Source organism: Bidens hawaiensis, unplaced genomic scaffold (genome assembly GCF_021521415.1).
Source record: "Bidens hawaiensis isolate Kalapana, Puna unplaced genomic scaffold, B.hawaiensis_p1.1 tig00037270_1, whole genome shotgun sequence".
NCBI lineage: Eukaryota > Viridiplantae > Streptophyta > Magnoliopsida > Asterales > Asteraceae > Bidens > Bidens hawaiensis.
In genome coordinates, this window is record NW_027505472.1 from 66,468 (window position 1) to 86,753 (window position 20,286).

The 20,286-nt window shown below is 37.9% G+C and overlaps 1 protein-coding gene across 1 annotated transcript; it reads left to right on the forward strand.

Moving 5' to 3' along the window:
• The first annotated feature begins 5,728 nt into the window (after positions 1–5,728).
• LOC143613398 (uncharacterized) lies at positions 5,729–12,938 on the forward strand. Its single transcript, XM_077087109.1, has 5 exons — positions 5,729–6,581; positions 6,700–6,757; positions 6,879–6,962; positions 7,055–7,191; positions 10,786–12,938. Exons 1-5 carry the CDS (start codon positions 6,335–6,337, stop codon positions 11,073–11,075), a joined length of 816 nt encoding a protein of 271 aa, XP_076943224.1. The 5' UTR covers positions 5,729–6,334; the 3' UTR covers positions 11,076–12,938.
• Positions 12,939–20,286: the final 7,348 nt, after the last annotated feature.

Consider the following 20,286-nt stretch of genomic DNA (forward strand, 5'->3'; position numbering starts at 1 on the left):
CGTATCGAAGATTTGATGATGTCTCGGCTCGGCTAATCTCCTAGAATCGCACCCGGGATGTATAATTTGTAACCTTTTACAGTTTTCCTCATGTGATTAAGAACACTTGTGTATTGTTATTAATGATTGATATATGATTATTGATGTTTAGTATTACCGTGTGTTCGGTCGGTTTAGGTTTACGTTGGTCTGAACGATCTGTTACCAGTTGCTAGATAATTAGTCATATAACTGTTTGGTTAGATTGAATACGATAAAACGTACAATTACCCTTAACTGAGTCACACTGGCAAGGACTGTTTGATAACCACTGCCGTGGGTAAAGTAATTGTTGACGTCTAAGGTTTTTTCTGGTTGATCATTTTTTAGTTAATCGTTAATAATCAATCTGTTAGGTTGCATGAGATACTGTTTGGTTGCTTACTTGAATTCCCGGGTGTGGTTTGCTTTGTTAACTGCTTAATACTTGTTTACCTGTTCGTTGCTTAGTTCTCTTAATTTAAACTATTGCTTGTGTGATTAGCACTAAAACCATTTACTTCATAATATTAAATCTGTTACATGAATTACATTGAACACATACTCTTTGTGATACGATACCCTACTTGCTCTAACTCTTTAGAATAAATAGGTTTTTGATTGACTCGAACGACGGTCATCAGGTCCAAACTTTGTTATGAGATCAAGTTGGATCCAACATTTCCAAGTACTTAAGAAAATAATTAAAATCCGTTTATGAAATATTTTTAAAGATTTATACAAGTCTTGATAGCTAAAAAACACACTTGTGTGTCTTAAGCGAGTAAGAATTGGTTTAGATCGGTTTGGTTCGGTGTCCATCTCACAATAAGTTCATAGATGGTTTCCACATGCTCAAATATCAAAGAACTTGTATAATAATTTATAAATGAAGAAACTTAAAGTTTTGCAACCAAAAAGTTAACAATAAAGTCTTTAAACGAAAGTTCGGTTTGGTTCGGTTTCCATCTTACAATAAGTTCATAGATGTTTTCCCCATGCCCAATATCTAAGAATTTGTATAATAATGATTTTAGAAACTTAAATCTAACATAAAGCATGTTTAAACAATTGTTTAACAAAAACTAGTAAACAAAGTTCGGTTTCGGTCTAGAGCTATTTACGGTTAAACCGAGGCTAGACTCTTAGAATCCATAACCATGGAACTTGTAAATATGACAAACAAACTAAAATGAGCAGAAGTTAAGCATGATTAGTGTAACACCCCAATCCGGAATGGGCTGACGTGTCACTATGTACAGAGGTATACAGAGACAGAAGACGTAGTTCCATTAGATAGCAATCTTCATAAGCATCCTAAAGTTTATTTCACTCTCTTTATCCTTCCCAAAGTAACCTGTAAACCTGTGGGGGAAAATGTTTTACGGAATGAGCCGAATGCCCAGTACGGAGTAATATGCTCGAGTAGAAAGAAAAATGTTTTCGGTAAAGAGAGTAAGTTTAGAAAAACACGACGACGGTAGTAAAACAGTCTCGGTAATAGTAAAGAGGTTTCGATAACAGTTCATAAATAAAACCGTTCGCGTAAAACATGAGTTAAAACACTTTCAGATAAGTTAAAACGATACGTGTAAATCAGAATAGTAACAGATAACCCGAAACAGTAGCAAATAATTCATAATAGTAACAGACAATTCATAACACATAGTTTAAATAATATCAAATAGTTCATACCATATGGATGTACCCATGAGCTCGACAGAAACATAACTTATATACGTGATGACACACAGTCAATCACATGAAATGGCGCGGGTTGGCATACCCACAACCATTTCCCGTAGCAGAAACCGTAGCAAATATAGGACCGATCCATACGCCTCCTAATAGCTATGGGCCACACCTGCCCTTAAGAGACGCCGTGACTGATCTCTCGGAAGGAGCACATGTTGTTTATGCCACAACAACATGCTTGTGGGACACTCCACGAGAAGCTAGAACTCAGGGTAACAGAGCACAAAAACATATATTTTGAAGCATTTAAAAATTCGGTATTGGAACATGCGGCAATGAGCAAAATTAATTTAAATCTACCACATGCTTGTTTTTGTTAAAACGTAACAGGCAATTAATGCATTATAAACCCAAGTATAACACATCGGAAAAACTGAGCGTAACATGAAGCCTGCACATCTTGGTTAACAATACTTTGATAATATAGCCGAGTGTTTATAGATATGAAATACCGCATTGTATCCACCACACCCAGATATGTGATCAAAGTTTGGTTTCCCATGATGTTCAGAATTCATATTACTTCCCTGGAACATACAAATTTCAAATGTCTTGTTTCAATGAAATAAAATAATCTTAAGAAACATGAAACGAACGGAAAGCCAAACACGTCAAGAGTTTCAGGTCTTAGTCATAGGGGTTATCATAATCGAACCAGATAACAAAGGAGGGGCTAAGGATCTGTACCTTAAGTGGTGATCAAAATACCAAGATAGTAGATTACTTCTATATGATCACGGAATCCTACAATATTGTCGTATTCAAGAACATGCTTATTAGATTAAGATTTTAGCATTTTGGTTCGTTGGTTAATTTCTAGCGACAGATCGAGATATTAGCAAACGTTTATTAAAGTTGTTTCAAATTATTATTTTATGTCTAAAAGTCCCATTTATTTAATAAGTGTATCCATACAAACTATTTTGTTTCACTCTTAGTTTAAGAAATCTAAAATTGCCTGATTTACTAAAACTCTACTTCACGTAAATCAAAAATATTTAGATAATTGTAACTATCTTCTATTTCATATACGTTTAACCATCTAGCTATGTAATTCAGCAACCACCATAATATTCTTTAAAATATAAGCTAATACTTAACAAGTTCTTTTTATCTTTTATAGGGTTTATTAAGAAATTAATTTGTTTGTTGTATATTAACCATTAATTTAATTCATGGGCTAGTAATATCACGCAGTGAATTAATTAAGAAAAACAAAGTTGGTGCGGATTAGAAAATCCTAACTTCTGGACCTCTAGGTTACTAATCACTGTTTTATCATCTTTGCTATCATTATTTAACTCTTAAATAAATCTTACTACATGTACATCGATATTTTCGTTACAAAAGTCGCCAGAAAAATAATATTTTTAGATTAACGAAATGATGGTCTATATGTTAGTGTTAATGTATATGTAAAGAATGAACAAAAGTGTATGGTCAACGTTTACCTTATATTTATTGATCTATTTTAATCATTTATATGTTATATTATTATTATTATTATTATTGTTTATATTCGTATCAAATTTTGAAACTGATCATTAACTTTAAATATTAAACTTCCTAAAAATTTCCTCCGTATTAATTACACTTAACACTTTATTTGTTTTTATTAAATTTAGAGTTTTAAACTTTCAGTTGTTACAGTTAGTATATATAAACAAGTTATATAAGTGTATATATATATATATCAAGGACACGAAGTCCTCCATGAAGCCTTGCCTTAAAAGGTCAGAAACCTCACCGACCGGAATTGAAGAAGTAACTACCAAAGGTAACAAGAGATATTATATTATGTATATGTTGTAACAACAAGCTTTAAGTAACAAGCATTAGTTATAAACAAGGTTAGCATTAATGTGGAAGATGAACTAAGAACTTGAAGAATGAATACTTGGATCTTTAGTTTGAGAGAGTTTTTTGGAGAAGAAGAAGCAACCAAAAGAAGATGGAATGGTCTTGTTTATATAGGGAAAGAGTAAGGGTTTTAGTATAATGATTCTTTAAGTGTTTACATGCAAATGGGTTGGTTAATTTGGTCAAACAAGGCATAAAACAAAAAAAAATTCAGATTGCTGCAGGTCTGAAGCCACCACCTGCGACCGCCCTAGCCTTCTTGGCCGCTGGGCGTGGCACCCATGAGGGTGGGGTTTGGTCAGCTCGTCTTGCGTGGTTCGTTTTGCGTCCCGGAAGTTCGTTTTTGATGTAATTTGATCGTTTTAAAGGCGTTTTCGAATCCGTAAAAGGGGTTTTTCAAATTAAACATGTGGGAATGATTTAGTAACATAAAATCCAATATTTTATATATTTGAAATGTTCGGGATATAAATCGGGTCGGTTTACGTGATAAACGAATACACAAACGAATACAAATAGAACCCGAAATTGACGAATGTCACATTTTACCTAGTTGACTTAGTCACTCGTTACAAGACCATGATCCGTTATCTAGATTTTGATTAGGTTACCTTGTAGACTGAATTATATTTTTCCTATGATCGATTTACCCCATATTCACTAGGTTTATTAGGATTACGAGTCTTAGAGACGTTTGTGACTTTGATACGGATCAAGTAATAGGTCATTAGGGTACTTAAAACGTCATTCATGTATTAATGAGTTGTTTAGGCATAGTTGAGTTTTTTAGTAAAATTTATCTAGGGGACCTATTTATCCTCTCCTTTATCTAGGTAGTTCATATTTAGAATCTGGTTTCGTGAGTTTGTTAACACCCGAGCATCGTAGATGGTCGTTGAGGATCTTTACCTAGGTGGTTCGCTTTCATCATATCTAAGAGTTTGTTAACCTTTGTTAACTTTTCCCGTTAGGTAAAGTTAAGTTAGTTAGTTGAGTCATTTAAGTTAGTTATAACATCAATTAACATAAAAAAATTAATTATTGTACAGGACTTGGTGAACATTCTAGAATGTGCTGCTGCACGACTGGTACACTTGCTGATTGTGTAAAGCTTAGTTAGGTTATTTCGTTTTTAAGACTTAGTGCTAAATTGCAAGATTTAGTTTCGATATTTATATATAGTTTTTCGCGCACCAAATATTTCAAAAATAGAATAAAAACCAACTTTATCTTTAAAATTAATAAAATGTGGAAAAGAAATTTATTAATATTGTATAAAAACATATTTTATTGTATGTTATTATGAATCTATTGTAAATGCATATGTTGGTTGGTCTAGAGACACACAACCTTATGCGTAAAAGAAGAACTTATGGTTAAAATTGTTGTATCATTTTATCTATATAGAAATAAAAGTTAAGTTTTGTATTTGCAAGTTCTCAAATTGCGTTGCACAAATCATGATTGGTTTTTACCTTTCTAATAATAGAATTGCAAGTTAGGTTTCGTGTTATCAACGTGTCAAAATTAGGTGTACGTAATTTGTATACATTGAATAATGTTGTATGAAGCTTTTATATGATTATCCTAACGTTACTTACATTCATGCAGCACAACACGCACGTGGACGAGTATGGACAACGGTTGTTTCTAAGAGTAAAATACATGGATATCATTCAATTATGATGAAAATAATCTAGAGACTGGGTTAGAAGACAATTATACTATTTATGATATCTGATATCTCCATGTTTTAGTGCACATAAGGCATTCGATAAAATATATATTTCAATGAAATCTTAGGCTTATTACTAATTAGTTGTAATGACAAATGACTCATATGTATGGGGTATTTAACCCAAGTGTTGAATTAATATTTGACAAGAATATATGTATGATCTTAGGTTGTCAAAGAGAGGGATTAGAATCCATGAATCAAATTTTACTAGGTTAATAAGTTTATACTACGTGATTGTTGGACATCATAATGTACTTTTTGCTGTTGTGCCTGATATATATGTTGCTTTTTGCATGTCATATATATATATATATATATATATATATATATATATATATATATATATATATATATAGTGTAATTAAGCAAAGGTAAGAAATACAAAGATTGTATAGATAAAGCAAACCCTTAATTACCATGGCCTATGGGGTTCATCCATGCACGAAGATAAGAATAAGAAAAAGGTATAGTGGGTAGACCCAAATCTGATCCCCCCCATGTTACCATTTATTCCACATTACACATCATGTCCCCACTCTTTAGGATCATATGCTAGTAGTACTAGTAATATAAATGAGACAGTTTCACATGCTTTTCTAACTTCTTTTTAAACAAACACTAGTTCCATTTCTCTGTCCAAACTACAATATCAATCAATCAATCATGTGTTCTTCAAAATCAAAATTTGTGCAACCAACCGAAGCAAATGCTAAAGCTACTCATGCAGCCACCATGGTTTCGGACATCAATGGCCGGCCTGTGCTTCAACCTGCCACCTCAAACCGCGGACTCACAAGATCTTCACATAAAAAGAATCTCCCCCATTCAAAATCCATCACCACAGTTCCACTTCAACCACCACCTAAGCAAAAATCGCCATGAAAGTCTGCCAGAAAGCAAGGTGGCAACGACCAATGCACCACCACAAAAACTGTTATTCCAGGAAATAAGTTAAAGAAAAGTATGTGCATTAATGTTAGCAACACCAATCCATCTTCTTTGGTGGTGAAATACTCGTCCGAGGCGATTGTGAATGCTCCGGGGAGCATAGCGGCTGCATGGAGGGAACAGGTGGCAGTAATGCAGGTTCATAGGAAAATGAAGATTGCTCACTATGGAAGATCAATTAAGTCTGCTAAGAATGATAGCAGCTTGGTTAATATTAATGTAGCAGAAGAGAAAAGATGCAGCTTCATCACTCCATATTCAGGTATTTAATAATTTAAATATTCATATATAACTTTGTATCTTGACATCTACGACTCAATTTATAAGTATATTCATTGAAATATTATATTATATTATATTTCAAAATTTTGAATTTTCAGACCCTGTATATGTTGCATACCATGATGAAGAATGGGGAGTTCCTGTACATGATGATAAGTAAGCTTTATTCTCCTTTTTTTATATATGTATGCAAGTATATATATATACACACATGCATATGTATGTATATACCAAGATTGTGAATTATCAGAATAATTTGGTCATTGTATATATGCAGGTTGCTGTTTGAATTGTTGGTGTTGACTGGTGCTCAAGTTGGATCAGATTGGACTTCAGTCTTAAATAAAAGGAAACTATATAGGTAGGTTTCCCATAAATGATATAATTTTTTATATTTTATTATTTTTATTATTATTATTATTATTATAATTACTTTTTATATAAATATTACAGGGAAGCATTCTCCGGATTTGAAGCAGAAACTGTATCAGAGTTTACTGATATGAAGATAGCAACAACTAGTAGTTCTTATGGAATTGACATTGGCTTTATCAGAGGCGTTGTTGACAACTCTAAGTGTATTCTTAAGGTATGACATTAGTGTAGGGGTATGGTACTAAACCCGGTTTTACGACCCTAAATCTATTATGTTTGGCTTATTTTATTATATGAACTAATACAATGTTATTGGGCTGAGGGGGTTTTGTGGAGGTAACCCTAACTGGGCTAGGCCCATTAGGGTACCATGATGGTGGCCATGAGGCTCCCTATATAAGGAGGTCTCCACCTCCTTATTAGGGGTTGGTCATTTTCTCAATAAGAGCCACCATCATATTTTTGTGTCTGTGAATAAGAAATCCTAGAGATTTCTTAGCGGTCACCTCCACACCCCCAAAAAGTCATTGCAGATCCCAACCAGCCGGAGAAGAAGATCAAGACGTGGTTCGTTCATCTCGAAATCCGTGGAAACATCGTCATGGATCAGGTCAGATTCATCTCGTGCTTCGACATTGGCGCCATCCGTGGGACGGCAATGAACCACGCTTCGCTTCTCGTCTCGGCCCTCCGATCTGTTCATCAATATCTCGGGTATACGGTTTCTTCTTTCAGATATGTTCTATGGAAATCCAAAAATCCGTAGATCTAAAAAATACTTCCAGATCTGGAAATACACAGGAAGAAATGCCACCGAACTTTTGGGGAAAACCCTTAGATCTGTGTTTTTTCTAAGTGAAATATACCAAATCTAGTTATGATTTTTTCAGATCTGGGTTCGTTTGAGCAACAGTCACACTTCATATTCATAGATCTATAAATCCTATTAGATCTGTTGGTTTTACGTAAAACCTACCTGTGGATCAACAGCGGGTCGCATGCGCGCTCCCGACGATCACTCTACGCCACAGCGGGTCGCATGCGCGCTCCCGGCGATCACTCTACGACACAGCGGGTCGCATGCGCGCCCCCGGCGATCACTCTACGACACAGTGGGTCGCATGCGCGCCCCCGGCGATCACTCTACGCCACAGCGGGTCGCATGCGCGCCCTTGGCGATCACTCTACGCCACAGCGGGTCGCATGCGCGCCCCCGGCGATCACTCTACGCCACAGCGGGTCGCATGCGCGCCCCCGGCGATCACTCTACGCCACAGCGGGTCGCATGCGCGCCCCCGGCGATCACTCTACGCCACAGCGGGTCGCATGCGCGCTCCCGGCGATTACTCTACGCCACAGCTCGCGCATATCACATGCTCATGAAGACAGTCAAAACCTATGCTCGTGGCGCATATCACATCCTCACGCATCACGCATGCTCACGCGTATCACGTATGCTCACGCATACCACATATGCTCACGCATCACGTATGCTCACGCATATCACATGCTCACGCATCATGCACGCTCACGCACCACATCTGCGCGTGAGAATAAAGGAGACATTGCGCGTAAGCGACAACAAAATGAACAGTCTAATCCAAATCAGGATAAGAACAACCATGATTGTACTCATGTGGCTACGCACCATACTTAAAGGTTGGGAATCCTCATAATATCCCATATGGCTACGCGCCATACTTAAAGGTTGGGAATCCTCATAATATCCCATGTGGCTACGCGCCATACTTAAAGGTTGGGAATCCTCATAATATCCCATATGGCTACGCGCCATACTTAAAGGTTGGGAATCCTCATAATATCCCATATGGCTACGCGCCATACTTAAAGGTGGGGAATCCTCATAATATCCCATATGGCTACGCGCCATACTTAAAGGTTGGGAATCCTCATAATATCCCATATGGCTACGCGCCATACTTAAAGGTTGGGAATCCTCATAATATCCCATATGGCTACGCGCCAAAACTTAAAGGTTGAGAATCCTCATAAACACATAGGCCACGCGCGCAAGCTTTATTATTCATATAGCTCATAAGACGCCTCGCGCGCAAGCTTTTATTATTCTTATAGCTCGTAAGACGCCACGCGCGCAGGCTTCATTATTCTCATAGATCCATAAGTCGCCCCGCGCGCAGGCTTCATTATTTTTACAGCTCGTAAGTCGCCTCACGCGCGCAAGCTTTATTATTCTTATAGCTTGTGTGTCGCCTCGCGTGCAAGCTTTTATTATTCTCATAGATCCGTAAGTCGCCTCGCGCGCAGGCTTCATTATCTTTACAGCTCGCAAGTCGCCTCACGCGCGCAAGCTTTATTATTCATATAGCTCGTAAGACGCCTCGCGCGCAAGCTTTTATTATTCTTATAGCTCGTAAGACGCCACGCGCGCAAGCTTTATTATTCATATAGCTCGTAAGACGCCTCGCGCGCAAGCTTTATTATTCTTATAGCTCGTAAGACGCCTCGCGCGCAAGCTTTTATTATTCTCATAGATCCGTAAGTCGCCTCGCGCGCAGGCTTCATTATCTTTACAGCTCGCAAGTCGCCTCACGCGCGCAAGCTTTATTATTCATATAGCTCGTAAGACGCCTCGCGCGCAAGCTTTTATTATTCTTATAGCTCGTAAGTCGCCTCGCGCGCAAGCTTTTATTATTCTCATAGCTCATAAGTCGCCTCGCGCGCAAGCTTTATTATACTCATAGCTCGTAAGTTGCCTCGCGCGCAGGCTTTAATTATTCGGCGTGCTATATCTTATTCATGCTAGTGCACCATCATTATCATAAAAACCACAACACGTCACCATCATGAAGAAAACCTCCCAACACTCAAAGACAATAAAGATAAGGCCGAAGAAAAGGGATAAAAAAAAAAAAAAAAAACCGCCCTAACACACCTCATAAAGTCCAGCGCTCCACCTAAACGCTTGCGCGCCCAGGAGCAACGCTGGACTTGGGGGGGCTTGTAGGGGTATGGTACTAAACCCGGTTTTACGACCCTAAATCTATTATGTTTGGCTTATTTTATTATATGAACTAATACAATGTTATTGGGCTGAGGGGGTTTTGTGGAGGTAACCCTAACTGGGCTAGGCCCATTAGGGTACCATGATGGTGGCCATGAGGCTCCCTATATAAGGAGGTCTCCACCTCCTTATTAGGGTTTGGTCATTTTCTCAATAAGAGCCACCACCATATTTTTCTGTCTGTGAACAAGAGATCCTAGAGATTTCTTAGCGGTCACCTCCACACCCCCAAAAAGTCATTGCAGATCCCAACCAGCCGGAGAAGAAGATCAAGACGTGGTTCGTTCATCTCGAAATCCGTGGAAACATCGTCATGGATCAGGTCAGATTCATCTCGTGCTTCGACAATTAGTATAATAATTATGTTTATATATATAAATATATATACAAAGGATTGAAGAAAAAATTGTCAAATATATAAAGTAAAATAAGTATACAAATCAACATCAAAGTTTCCAGTTAGAATGAACAAGTAGCCAAAAATATAAATATTATATTCTTTATGTCTGAGATACAATTAAAAATAAAACAAATAAATACTATACCTTTCATAAGATACAATAAAAAATATGCATTGTTGGGAACATGGGAGCATATCTTTTTCTAAATAACTAATTGCTAGGTCTACGTTACAACTGCTCCCATATATTTTAAAACACACTTCACTTTCACCATTTGATTTTATAAGCCAAGTACTAGTTAGTTATTGTAAGTTATTTGCATACATTTAGATATGCTAATGATGCTAAATTGATTGCTGTATAAATCAAGAACGAATTTGGGTCGTTCAACAAGTACATATGGGGATTTGTGAACCACAAGCCCATAGTGCCGAACTACAAAGTAAATCAAAAGATGCCTGTGAAGACTTCAAAGTCCGAAACCATAAGCAAAGATATGGTGAGGAGAGGATTTAGGCAGGTGGGCCCTACAGTTATACATTCGTTCATGCAAGCTGTAGGGCTCACGAATGACCACCTCACCACTTGCTCGCGCCACAATGTATGTGCCACCATGGTGCCCCGTGATCCCAGGCCATCATCGACCGTCATCTAATTCACAACTAATTAGTTAGTAACTCCTAGTTAGCTACATGCTTGATGATCAGATATCTAACAACACGTGTGTTAGTTTTTACTCTTAAGTTTGAGTGAGGTATGTATGTATGTTATGTTTGATTTGTTTGGTTTGATTAGCTGTAAAGGTGATTGGCAGGTTGTAAGTGGACAGAGAATGGAATCTGGGGCATGTGGATATGGCTTTGGTGACCACTTTCTCTGCCATTCTTTTGAGTGGTATAAGTTTGTATACATCTTCTCTTCCTTACCTTGGGGAATGAGGTAGGGAATATATATGGTCATTATTAGTGAGTGACCCCATCCATCATATTAAAAGTGATGATGATGGAGGGATGCATGTGGGCATTGCATAACACTTTTTTAATGATTTGTAAATGCTGGCTACATAAGTTAAGCATCTTTTTATCTTCTAGTGAGGTTTACGTGCTCAATCTTCTTCTCTTTTTGTATCTTTAGCAGACTTTTTTCACTTTGCTTTGCTTTGCTTTGCTTTGCTTTGCTTTTTACAGCAATAAATAGCACCATATTTCACTGGGCGTTAAGCATGGTCCACAAACTTTTATATCGGCTTATATATACTGGACATGTATAATATACTATACAAAGCTCCCAAATATAACAGAAAAGTGATAAAAAAAATAAACGTGGTAACTTAGTTAAATGTTTATAACTAGCGGTTTATCTGACACTTTGCGCTAGGTAGGTCGGTAAAACTCAAGCGTTGAGACGGTGAGTAGATACGAATTAAGTCGGTTTCGGTTTCATTGTTATTGTACAGGTACTAAAACAAAAAACAAAACAAGAACGGTTATAAAATTGAGGTGAGCCAATGGGATTGAGTTGGTCCATGAAACTCGAGCCTTGGTAAAATCTAACAGTGTAGAACCCATTTCATGTTATAAGTCTTTTGTGTTTTTTAGCTCTATCAATGTTTGTAATTTGTTAGCTTTCGTTTATTTGCTCTGTATGCTTGGACGCAAGACCTTGTAAATAAAGCCCGTTTGAGCCAAGATGAAATTAAAGAAAGCATGCCATGCTCTCACCTATAAAAGGTGAAGCATGCCCATTCAAACATAACCTTTTGACAAAAACTACTCCCACACTCTCTTTCTCTCTCCATCTTATCCTCTCAACCTTTCTTTACTTAAAAAATAACTCAAACACACTCAAGATCTGAGATCTTGGTTAGTTGTAAACGATCACCAACCGAGATTGATTCAAGAATGTGTTGTAAGATCCGTTAAAGAGACCTACAATTGGTATCAGAGATTTCGGCAATACTAGTTTGTAGCATTAATCACTTGTTATCAAAGTACAATGGTCGTAGTGTAATTAGTTATAAGTATGTTTAAGTCATACTTAAACATGTATGTAAAGTCTAGGGGTTAGAGTGTCAGTGTATCAAGTTTGTAACTGCCAAAAACACGTGTATGAAGTTGTGTGGTTGCAACCATAATCCTAGAAAACAATAAATAGGAGCAACATTAGGATATTTTAATCATTCAATACAAGTTCAAGTTATCAATAAAGATTGTTGTTCATTATTATATTGTTCATCTTGTTTCTATCATCAATTCATTATCAAATATCCGGATTGGGCCAGCAATTGGCATTAGGGTAGGATTTCACGAATTGATTGTTAGATTGAACAATTAAGGATCAATGGTGGTCAAATCCGTGATCAGAAAGAACATTCACGCCTGAAAAGAAATAACAACAGTTTCCGGCAAGTACACATTTTTCTGGCACACAAGTAGGTTCCGGCGAACAATTCCGGCAACCCATTTTTCCAACGAGTTCAATTGGCTAAAACTGAACAAACTTAGGTTATCATCGGTGGTCTCCGTCGTATTTCGGTTTTCCGGCGAGAATTCCGGCATCATGTTTTTCCGGAAAGCTCATTTTTCCGACCGAATTTGAACGACATGCATTATTGGTAGTTTCCGGCAGCAGGTTGAAGGGTTCTGAGATAAGAAAAAGGTAACGATTTGGTTTGTTCGGCGGTACACGTTTTTCCGGCGACCACGGTTTTTCAACAACGAGATTCTGGTGATTTTATTTCTTGTGAAACAACGTTATTTTGTAGATTACGCTTAGGATTAGTGGCGGTGGTAATTCCGGTTTCTAAATTTCAGCAATACGGAGTTAAATTTGTTATGGTTGCGGTGCAGTTTCCCGGTGGTATAAAAAAGGGCGTCAGCGTACAATTTTCCGATGGGGTAATCGGAAGTCAAGGAGGCAGCGTGATAACTATATTTGCAGGCTATATTAATCTAGAGATATCCGGTAAATAAAGGCAGACACAACGGTGATTCGTTTCAGGTACAAATCAAAAACCGAGGTTAAAGATCAAAGTTGATCAATTTCAACAAAAAGGTGTTTTGTTGAAGGACCAAACCGAAGAAATATATACATGGGCTGATTCGGTTTTGTCGGTACGTATAACACAATTTTTTACAAAACGAATTTCGATTAAAGAATAATCGAGGGTGACTGAAGGAACTATATTCACAGGTTTTAAGTTAATACAAATTCAGGTTTGTCAATTATATTCCTGAATCATTGTATTTTAGTATATAGAACCAGGAGGTTTGTCTATTCAAAGAGTGTGAAAACTGTAGTAAGTCAAGGTGAAAGTTATAGATTTGAAAGGATGTAAGATTCATAGACTCCTCCGGATAACAACGCACTGGTAACACACAGAGGGGTAGGATCGATATCCCATTACCATGCCCAATTTGTAAATCTACAAATAATACCGTTTGGGCAATTCGAATCAAGATAATTATTGAGGCGAATGGATTATGGAAATCAATTGAACCTACTGAAACTACGCAACCAGATGTAACATCCTAAAATTTATAATGTTGAATAAAGAAAGTTACGTTTTGTGATTTCGCGTTATTAATTAATTAATATCGAGTAAAGAACGGATCATGGACTTGGATTAATTGAGATGGGTTAAATGAGAATGGGCCTTAGGTCCATGGGCTTTAAGGGATATAAATATCCCCTAAACCCTAAACCATCATTCATTTCCATCTTATTCTCTAACACACTCCAAAACACACACGACCCGAACCAAGATCCAAAGACGAAGACCCGAGCTTGTTGGTGCTAGATCGTCGTGACGAACCAAAGCAGCAAGACCAGCTCGTGTTCGTAGTTCGACTCATTTACGGTACGTTTATATCGAGAACTTGTTCGTTTAGGTTTGGATTAGTATAGAAATGATAGATCTGTGTTTGTATGGTAAAAACGAATCCAACAAAGCTAAACTTACTGAAAATGGTTATGATTTGATGGGTTAATCGATTGATAAAAGAACCCGTAAACTATATGCCTAAATCGCACCCTTTAAACATCGATGTTAGGTCGATTTGATGGTTGGGGTTTGTAGGCGCTGGTCAGACGATTCCGTGGATACCTAAATCGAGTTATTTGGTTAAGAAACGAAGATGATTAAGGGAGTTAAGAACGAACAGTACCGCAGCTGGACAACTTCGCCTGCAAGCTAAGTTCGCCTGATGAACTTCGCCTGCAAAGCTAAGTTCGCCTGATGACAACTTCGCTGCAAAGCTAAGTTCGCCTGATGACAACTTCGCCTGTAAAGCTAAGTTCGCCTGATGACAACTTCGCCTAAAGCTAAGTTCGCCTAAGGTTAACTTCGCCTAAAGCTAAGTTCGCCTGATGACAACTTCGCCTAAAGCTAAGTTCGCCTGATGACAACTTCGCCTGAAGCTAAGTTCGCCTGATGACAACTTCGCCTAAAGCTAAGTTCGCCTAAGGTTTAACTTCGCCTAAAGCTAAGTTCGCCTAAGGTTTAACTTCGCCTAAAGTCAAGTTCGATTAGAAAATAAATTAAAAACCTAATGAAAAATGTGTTAAGACAGTTAATGTTCGCCTAAAGTCAAGTTCGACCCCAGCCAGGGGCTCTGCCCCTTGGACCCTGCTAGGGGCTGCCGCCCATAGACCCCGCTGCCAGGGGCGCTGCCCCCGGACCCCCGTTCGTTGTGGGTAGTAATTAAGACTAGAAAGATGATATAAGTAGTGATAGTTAATTGATATGTATACTTGTTATACAGTCAGCCGTGCACAACTGAGGAAAGGGATTACGATTAACGGTGAACGTAACCGTGTTCAGGTGAGTTTCTAGCCCCATTTATGTGTTATGTTTTCGGGGCTGTGTGCATACTCGATATGTTTATTAATACACTTATCCTAAGAGATAAGTGTATGCCTTATGTGAATGATGTGATATGTATGAATGATTGCTTGATGGTACGTGAACGATCTTCGGATATTGCACGTACTGTCAGGTTGTAACGCTAAGTATAAGGTAAGTATGATATGTATGCTTATGTGTATGAATGTGATAAAGTTAATAAAAGAAGGAAAGGATGGTTGTATGGTAACGAAGAGGGAATCGAACCCTACTAATATTCGAGAACTAGGGAACTGAACCCAACTAATATTCGAGGAAAGAGGGACCGAGCCCTAATAATACTCGAGGAAAGAGGGTACCGAGCCCCAATAATACTCGAGGAAGGAGGGTACCGAGCCCTAATAATACTCGAGGAAGGAGGGTACCGAGCCCTAATAATACTCGAGGAATGTAGGGCGTAATGCTCTTTATAACGTAAGATATGAAAGTAAGTTAATACAAAAGAAAGTATGAAAGTAAGAAAGTATGAATGAAAGAATATAAGTTTATGTGTATTGTATAGTGTATGATTAACTAGAACTCACTCAGCGTAGCTGACTTTTAGTATGCACGCAGGTGAGTAGGATGAGGCAGCTCGCTTGAGGTGACACATGGCACTGAATAAGAAGCTGGCATCGGAAGACTCAAGACGTTTAAGTTTAATGTTTCGTTTATTTTGAAAGACAAAATGATGTTTTAAGACAAGACGTGTTTGTTATGAAATGTTTTATGAAAGCTTTTATATTCCGCGAATGTTTTAATTAACTCTGATATTTAGAACTGCGTTTATGAGTAAATCCAACACGAAAGTAGGGCTACCGGTAACGGGGCCTTACACCGGATATTCGAAGGGACAAGGCAACGATTGCGTACATGTATCAAGCGATACCGGTGGCTGTCATTTTGCAAGTGGCAAGTTGCAAAACGACAAAGGAATTGTGTGAAGCGTTGAGGAAAAGACATGTCAGTGTTGAACGAGTACATAAGGCTCGTTACAATCTTTAATGGTTGAGGTCCAAATGATGCAAATGAAGGTGGACGAGTGAGTAGAAACCTTCATAGAGAGGATTAACACGTATACTACCAAGGCAAGTGAAAAATCCTTGGATGAACCAATGCTTGTACCGAAACAATTAGAATCCGTACCAGACCGATTTATCCAGATTGTTGCATCAATAGAACAGAGTACTGACATAGATGAAGTTTCAATCGACGAGATTGTCAGGAAATTGATGACTTATGAAGAGCAAATAAGGCTAAAGAAAAGAAGCCATGAAGACAGGCAATATAGGTTATTGTACACACACTAGACAACAACTCAGGCCGAGATAAGCGATTTGGAAATCATGGACGAGGAAAGTTTAACCCATCAAGCGGGAAATGGCAGGATAGACACAATCCTAAGGAAGAAGGCTCATCAAGTAGACCTAGGACGGACAAGAATTGGAAGAAGTTCAACAAGAGCAAGGTCAAATGTACCAAATGTGAGAAGTATGGACACTTTCAAAAGGATTGTCCACAAAGGAATGTTGGTGAAGCATAATCAAACTTGGTGCAATAAGACGAGGAACTATCATTGTTAATGGCAATCATTATGAAGGTAGATCATATGTAGACATCAAGGGAAGAGTATCTATATTGTTAGAATGTATGAATCAAGAACAAAGGATCATATCCGATGTGTATTACATTCCAAATCTCAATAACATTATATTGAGCCTAGGGCAACTAACGGAGATCGGGTGTAATGTAGTCATGGGAGGAAAATCGTCTGTTGATATATGATCACAGGAAGAACCTGTTATTCAGAGTAGAAAGATCTAAGAATAGGTTGTACAACGTCACGTTCAAGATAAGAACACCCGTATGTCTTCAAGCAAACATTGATGATGAAGCATGAATGTGGCACACAAGATTGGGTCATTTAAACTTGATTTAATCAAAAAAATCACTCGGAAGAATATGGTTCAAGGAATTCCAGAAATTAAGCACACAAGACATATTTGTGATGCTTGTGTTATAGGAAAACACAATAGAGATCCATTTCCAAATAAAGCTAAGTTCAAGTCTATAAAACCTTTAGACTTGGTATACGGAGATCTTTGTGGTCCTATATCTCCACCAACACATTCGAGAAAGAAGTATATATTCCTACTTGTAGACGATTGTACTCGTTACATGTGAGTTTATTTCTTAGTCTCGAAGGATCAAACATTTGAGCTATTTAAAGAATTCAAGGAAAAGGTGAAGTTAGAATTACGAATCAAGTTAAGGATGCTGAGGAGTGATAGAGGAGGAGAATTGATGTCAAATGAATTCAGACAGTATTGTAAGAGAAATGCCGTTGCAAGGCAATTAAAATCACCTTATTCGCCACAACAAAATGGAGTAGTTGAACGAAGAAACAGGACGATGTTATCTACTACTCGGAGCATGCTTAAGGCAATGAATATGCCTCAGAATTTCTGGAGAGAAGCAGTTGGACACACAATATTCGTACTAAATAGAGTCCCTATTTGGATAAAACACCGTACGAAGCTCTAGCTGGAAGGAAGCCAAATCTAGGAGACTGGAAGATTCTTGGTTGCACGGTATATGCCGAAATAATATCATCTCACTTGAAGAAATTAGATGATAGAAGCACGCATATGTTGTACTTAGGTATGGAGGAAGGATCGAAGGCATATAGGTTAGATGATCCGAAAAAAGATAAGATTTGTGTACGTCGTGATGTTAAGAGGAGAAGAAATCTTGGAATTGGGATAGTTATATCTAAGACAAGGGTACATCAGAGAAGCAATGAAAAAGTTTTATCATTAAAGGGTTTGATGAAGCTCAAACAGTACCGGTAAATCCCGAGATTTATGAAGACAATAACCATGAAAGAGAAGTTGGTGATCAAAACTTTCTTGTTACCCCTCCAACATACTCATATGAAACTATCTTAGATGAAGAGGAAGAGGTTCACGAGACGACTAGGAGTTAGCATCACGAGTTTGATCCTACCTTTAAACGTGGTTTTAAAAGGATGTCACAAGTGCAAGAGAATGCACCAGCAAGACATTTCAACATGGAAGAGTTGGAAGAACTTATGATGGTGGAGGAAGAACCACACAACTACAAGGAAGCATTTACCGATGAAAGTTGGATTGAAACAATGAAGGTTGAACTGGATTCAATTAGAAGAACAACACTTGGAAGTTGACTACTTTGCCAAGCGGTCAAAAGGCGATTGGTCTGAAGTGGGTTTTCAAGACGAAGAAAGATACTAAGGGAAACATTGTGAAATACAAGGCAATGCTAGTAGCAAAAAGTTACGTTCAAGAACATGGTATAGATTGCAATGAAGTATTTTCACGTATCACGGTTGGGAAGTAAATCATCTAGATGTAAAGTCAACATTCTTAAACGGAGAATTGAAAGAAGAGCTCTATGTCTCACATCCTGGGGGTTTCATAGAGTCTAAGAATGCGTGAAAGGTATACAAGCTTACTAAAGCCTTGTATGGACTAAGGCAAGAACCACGTGCTTGGAATATGAAATTAGATCAAACCTTGAAGTCCTTGAACTTCAAGATATGCAATCTGGAACAAGCAGTGTATAGTAAGAAGATGAAGAATTCTTGTAACATCCCCAAAATTTCGATCTAAATTTGACAACTTAAAAAAGTTGAAGGATGAAAACTATTCCCAAGATAAGTAATTAGAAAATTTTAAATAAGGAAAATAAACTATAATAAGGAAGTAAAATATTCCATAAAAGAAATCTATCCCATGTAAAGAAAATGGGAAACATAATCCATCCCACATGGAAAGATGGAAGAAAATGTAAGCATTCCAAATGAGTATAAATAAGGAAAATAAAACCCATCCTACATGGAAAGTAAGAAAGAAATGGAAACTCTTTATAAGAAAGAGATTTTCCATAGTAATATTCTTTTATGTCAAGCATGCACCTAGTGGTCCTACTAGAAGGTGCGGAGCACCCGACGCGCACGCGCACGGTCTCGGGCGACGACGAAGGCGATGGCGAAGGCGACGGTGAAGGGCGATGGGTGCATTGTGGGGCTTTGATGGTGCACTTCGCACGCTCGCATTGCCGCGAGCCGCTTGAGAGCCGCCTTATGGTTTTTGGAAAGTGAAAGCAAGACCAAAACGTGACAAGAAACCAAAAGACAAGGGACTAAAAATGAAATTTTGACTCCAGGAACCCATCGCGATTATTGGCGAGTCCAAGAACAAGGCCATCGCGATACGCGATGGTCCGTTATGACTCAGCGACACGTGTCGCATCCGGGTGACACGTGGCAGACACTAGGGCTGAGTCATCAGCCACGTGTCTTGTTATTGTCATCGCGATACGACACGGCTTAAGGGAAGGGTCTATCGTGTATCGCGATGGGACCCAAAATCAGCTACAAATAGAAGGGGTCACGACACATTCACGACACACCAAAACTTTATCTCTCTACCTCTGTTTTCGTGCCCTCGACCCGATAATCATATCCTCGTAAACCGACTTGCCTCGAAGTACGTGCGACAAGTCTCGACGACCAGCGGACCTCATTTTGCGTGTCAAGCATTGTTTTGCATGCCGAACCTCGTAATACGTGTCAAGCTCCGAAGTTCCGCCAATTCAAACTATAGTACGCGATATAGAGTAGAAGTGCTGCTCGTTCAAGCTTAGGTATATAAATTCCGAATACCCACGTAAGGTTAAAATTCTAACTAAGTTATTATTTTATCATTATGGCTAAGACTCTAGTTGGGGGTATAGCCTTGACCTTGATCAAGATTTATAAATACAAAGATTAATATAAAATAATGTTTTCTTTAAATTAAGAAATATAATATATATGAGGATATAGTTAAAATATTATTTCTTCATGATTACAAAAAACAAGCTTTTACCTACAAGAGGTATAGTTAAAAATAGTGTTTCTTTATAATTAAGAAACATAAGACTTTATGTATAAAGGTTATAG